Source organism: Nanorana parkeri, unplaced genomic scaffold (genome assembly GCF_000935625.1).
Source record: "Nanorana parkeri isolate BGI_ZX_2015 unplaced genomic scaffold, ASM93562v1 scaffold1772, whole genome shotgun sequence".
Taxonomy (NCBI): domain Eukaryota; kingdom Metazoa; phylum Chordata; class Amphibia; order Anura; family Dicroglossidae; genus Nanorana; species Nanorana parkeri.
In genome coordinates this window covers 218,868-223,987 of record NW_017308040.1, presented here as the reverse complement: position 1 = coordinate 223,987, position 5,120 = coordinate 218,868, and the positions used below count along the sequence as shown (strand labels likewise).

At 48.8% G+C, this 5,120-nt stretch overlaps 1 protein-coding gene across 1 annotated transcript in view; it reads left to right on the top strand.

Annotated features, from left to right (window-relative positions):
• The first annotated feature begins 4,458 nt into the window (after window positions 1–4,458).
• LOC108799626 (microtubule-associated protein 4-like) overlaps window positions 4,459–5,120 on the top strand; it is a 1,661-nt gene continuing 999 nt past the window's right edge. The window contains exon 1 of the mRNA XM_018571518.1: window positions 4,459–4,680. Within this exon, the coding sequence (XP_018427020.1) occupies window positions 4,475–4,680 (206 nt within the window). The 5' untranslated portion in view covers window positions 4,459–4,474. The remainder of the gene's footprint in view (window positions 4,681–5,120) is intronic.

Below are 5,120 nucleotides of genomic sequence, written 5' to 3'. Positions count from 1 at the left end.
GGGCTATGGACCCGCCGATCGCCTATATGTGAAACACCCGGTAACGGGTGTGTGCATTTAGCGGGTCTTTTCTGCCCGTGCGTGCCCGCTAGGGGGCGCGCGCGAGCAGAAAAAAATTGCCGTCTGGAGACGGCAACCCGCAGATGCTGCAGTGCCGTCCGTCCGTTTTTTTTACTACGGGCGGACGGCAAGAGGTTAAAAACCTGTTGTGTTTTTTTTTTTTTACTAGCGGGGCACTAAAGGGTTAACTTTAATTTACAAGGGCTTTGTTGCTTCATATCTCTGAGGAGAATACAGTATTATCATCAGAGATACTTTGTATCGCTTTGTAATGCACTAAGCCGGCTTCCAGCTCCACAACACATTGAGCTAAAAGTCGGCTCAGTAGCTGTCACAGCAATTACCCATCGCTGTGATCATAGTGGGACAACCTAAATTGCTGCTGAGGGTCTGCCTCGTACCCAGAGGGACCCAGCAACAGCAGTAACTCAAACGCTGATCCATGCACGGACCAGCGCTCACTCTGCTGCATTACTGGATTATTCCGTCACCGGTGGTTAAGGAACTGAAAGACTGTGATGGAATAATCCTGCCATTGGTCGGGAAGGGGTTAAGTAACCTGGAAGAATTGGGCAGCCAGTGAGTAGTAGGAGAGCCCTCGACCTTTAGAAAGGAGTTGACTGCGGAAGCTGCTATACTTTCATCCTGGCGGGTTCCTTTTTAATTGTCATGTAACCAAAGTATAAAGCAAGGCAAGCGGCGTGGCACCCATTTTAAATGGCCATAGCAGGTGGGAGGAGCTGGGAACCGATCTACTAGAATCCTCCCGTATTCTGAAGAATGGACAATTTTCTCACGTTCGAGACTTTATAGGCTTGGATGCTGGGATGTCCTCTACTGGTCCCGGTGTCTCTGGTTTGGTCATTCCTGGTTTGGTCATGGTTCCCCCGCGTCTCCCTGGTTTGGTCATGGTTCCCCCGCGTCTCCCTGGTTTGGTCATGGTTCCCCCGCGTCTCCCTGGTTTGGTCATGGTTCCCCCGCGTCTCCCTGGTTTGGTCATGGTTCCCCCGCGTCTCCCTGGTTTGGTCATGGTTCCCCCGCGTCTCCCTGGTTTGGTCATGGTTCCCCCGCGTCTCCCTGGTTTGGTCATGGTTCCCCCGCGTCTCCCTGGTTTGGTCATGGTTCCCCCGCGTCTCCCTGGTTTGGAGACTTTTCTTGCTCTGGCTTTGTTTTGTTGCGTTTCCCTTTTAATGCTCATGTTTGATGTATTGAACGGTGACTGTTGGCTGGCTTGTGTCTTTCCTCGGTATCGGCCACCACAGGCCTATTTATTTTCTATTAAATCTGAGCCGTTCAGTTTTTTTGATGAGCTTGTCACAATCTCTTTTGGATTAGTGTGAGGATGGACGGCCTCTATATTAAGACTTAGATCTCTGCGCCTTCTACATGTTCTAAATGGGGCTTTTTCAGCCGCTGCGGCATCATTTGGAATTATGTCTATTTTTATGGCAGCATGGCTTAATCTGTGCCGAGGAGATTTGGGGGGGCGGGGAGACTTTCGTTCCTCAATTTTATATCAAATTGAACTCTTTGCTGTTGCCCCCTTTTTCACATTGACCGGTATGCGCGGTGTGAGATGGGAATATATAGGTTTTTTTTGTTATTTTATTATTGGTGAAAGTATTCTCTCATTATATTGGAGGGGTACAGACTGAGGGCACAAGGATTTGCTGTGTTGCCTTTAGCCCCCCAGTTAAATCACGCCGGTTATTCGAATTCAGTTTTGCAGCCTCTGGTTTAGACTTTACAAATGGCTGGACGGGTCAGTAATTGGCAGACAGTCCCTGACGTGGGGAGGTGTCGGGCATCTACGGCAGTCTGACATGTTTGTTGCACAAGTTGTCTCTAGTAAAACAAATGACGCATAACCAGCAATGACGCCGCTATCTCCCTTTCCTCCCAATTTCAGAGATTTTAAGGGCTGCAAAATTTTGTTTGCAGACATTCAAACAGGCCAAACTGTGACCAAAATCTGGTTTGCGTGGGACACGGATAAAATACAACCAAAAATTGGGGCTGAGGTGACAGACTTGTGGTTTGTCAGACTCTTGATGGTCAGTCACACCTCCTATTCATCATGGAGGCCAGGTGTCACTGGCTCGTTGTACATACACTTCCTGGACCTAGCCATTCATTCAATGCACAAAGTGTAGATTGTATTACATTGTGGTGTGTCCGTCTGTCCAGTAACTACAATCTTATAACCTGTCATACCACTGTGTAACTTTTGTCCCTTCCTGAAATAAACAAACCTGCTATTCTCTGCTTCCAATGATAACCATACAAAGGCTAAAAGAAGTGATGGTCATCTTTATACAGAAATATAAAATTACATAGTAGAAGATAATGGATACAAATGTAGAATTATCACTAAGACGACACAAAAAAGAGAATACTTTACGTAGAAAGTCCGTCCTCAGGTTCTAGGTCTTGGCTGGGATCAGAGGGAACACAATATGGCTGAGCACTGGCTTTTATAATACACATGACCCATTCATACACAGACACCCCTTTACCCAGAAGTCCCAATGCCCCTTTTAGGTCTTTCAGCCAATCAGCATCTTCCTTAAAGGAGAACTATGACGTAAGTGTTTTTCCCCATAGTTCTCCTGAGGGTCACGGGAGGACAAAAACTAGCGTCCTCCCGTCACCCTAGGCTCAGTATATAGGGGGCTACAGCTCGAAATATACTGAGACCGGCACAGTCGGGACAGTTCCTGACATAACTGTGGAGATCCACCCAGCTGCGTGATTGACAGCTGGCTCTGCCTATCTAGTGGCAGAGCTAGCTGTTCCCGCCCCCTCCCCTGACTGACAGGGGAGGGGGGGACAGGGGAGGGGGGGAATCTCTGCAGGGAGCCGTGAGTGACAGTCACGGCTCTCTGCAGGGAGATCGAGAAGTGAGCGAGCAACGGTATGTGTTCCCTCACTTGCCCATCTATAGAGCCGAACTGTCATACGTCGGCTCCAACTATGAGGAGTGATTTTCACTCGCCTCATAGTTCTCCTTTTTTTAAAGATTTGTCATCATGCACTGAAGTCCTCCAGCAGGGGGCACCGTCGTACTGCAGGTCATTCTATGGTCTAGGTCAGGGGTAGGCAACCTTGGCTCTCCAGCTGTGCTGAAACTACAAATCCCATCATGGTTCTGCCTGTGGCTTGCAATGCCTTATGGGATTAGTAGTTTCAGCACAGCTGGAGAGCCAAGGTTGCCTGCCCCTGGTCTAGGTCAACACCTTGTCCTTTGGTTATGAGGGTGTTTCCCAATGTGCATATAACCCTATCAACACCACAGGGTGCCATACGTGAACGCCTTTCCAGGAGATTGGATTCCTCCTCTCGCTTGCTATACCTTCTGCGGGGATGAATACCATGGCCTCCGGCACTTCTAAACACAGCTGGTTTCTTTGATGACCCAAGCAATCTTAGATTCCATATATGAAGGTAGATGTTCGTTAGTATATGAAAAATGTTGTTGTACATTCCAACGAACACTATACAAGAGGTCGTCGGAAATGACCTTTTCTGTAGCTTTTATTAAAAGTGTACCTGGTGATACAGCCGTGAAGCTACTTCATACACTTCCTGTTATAGGATGGCTACGCTGTCCTTTGTACCAACTGTGTTCCTGTGTTGTCACCTGCCACATGGCTGGTAAGGACCAAATGTGTGCTTCAATGCAATGCAGCCGTTGCTGGCGTTTCCTGTAGGTGGGACGTTGCCATGCAGCTGTTGCTGGCGTTTCCTGTAGGCGGGACGTTGCCATGCAGCCGTTGCTGGCGTTTCCTGTAGGCGGGACGTTGCCATGCAGCCGTTGCTGGCGTTTCCTGTAGGCGGGACGTTGCCATGCAGCCGTTGCTGGCGTTTCCTGTAGGCGGGACGTTGCCATGCAGCCGTTGCTGGCGTTTCCTGTAGGTGGGACGTTGCCATGCAGCTGTTGCTGGCGTTTCCTGTAGGCGGGACGTTGCCATGCAGCCGTTGCTGGCGTTTCCTGTAGGCGGGACGTTGCCATGCAGCCGTTGCTGGCGTTTCCTGTAGGCGGGACGTTGCCATGCAGCCGTTGCTGGCGTTTCCTGTAGGCGGGAAGTTGCCATGCTGGCGTTTCTGGCGTTTCCTGTAGGCGGGAAGTAGCTGCAGGAGATCACCAGAGGAAACATAAAATGTGACGGGGCAATTCATGATGTACAACAAACTAAATGCCATTCAGTTGGAGTTTGTGAAACTCCAGTGAAATTGTTTTGCATAGGGACTTGAGTCCTTTCTGGTTTTTATTGCGATCTCTGAGTTGGCGTAAGGCGGTGTTGGAGTTAATTGATCGTTACTTTATAAGCATTGGCTATGCAGATGTGCACCCCGTTTCTGAGACCCCATCTTGTTTTTTTTTTTTTTATCTCCGCAGACCTAGAAGTAGACAATGGCCGACCTGGAACTTGGCGATGCCTTAAAGGACGCTGCACCAGAGATTGAACCTGAAATTAAGCGGGACTTCATCAGCTCTCTGGAGGCGGAGCCCTATGATGATCTCATCGGGGAGAGCTGTGACAAGACGGACTATGTTCCATTGTATGATGATGATGAGGCAGATCCAAAGAATAAGCTTGCTGATGGAGGCCATGCAGAGTGTAAGGCTGTGTTCTGCCCGGTGGTGGTTTATAGCAGACATTTCATTCATGTGCACGCCGGTCCTGTTTGAATTCAGCTGCTTTTACAGTGCGATGGCACCAGACCAGACTCGGTGATATTTCCGATGGTGGTGTGAGCCCGCTGTGACACTTGATTGATGTTATAATGCAGCCCGATTGTCCCATCATTTTTATTAGTTTGATCATGTGACTGGTCTGTTTTTTCTCATGGTGCCCTTTTTACATCTGGCAGGAAACCCAATGAATGTCCCGTAGGCATAAAAATGCTTCTTTCCTCTAAGAATAAGTGTACCTCTGCTACAGAATACCGGCTTTGATCACAAGTCATACAGAGCTAGCTGATTATTTCAAAGGGCTGTGCTCGCTGCTATATCCCCCATAGCAAACTACATCTCCCATCATTCAGTTTGTCACAGC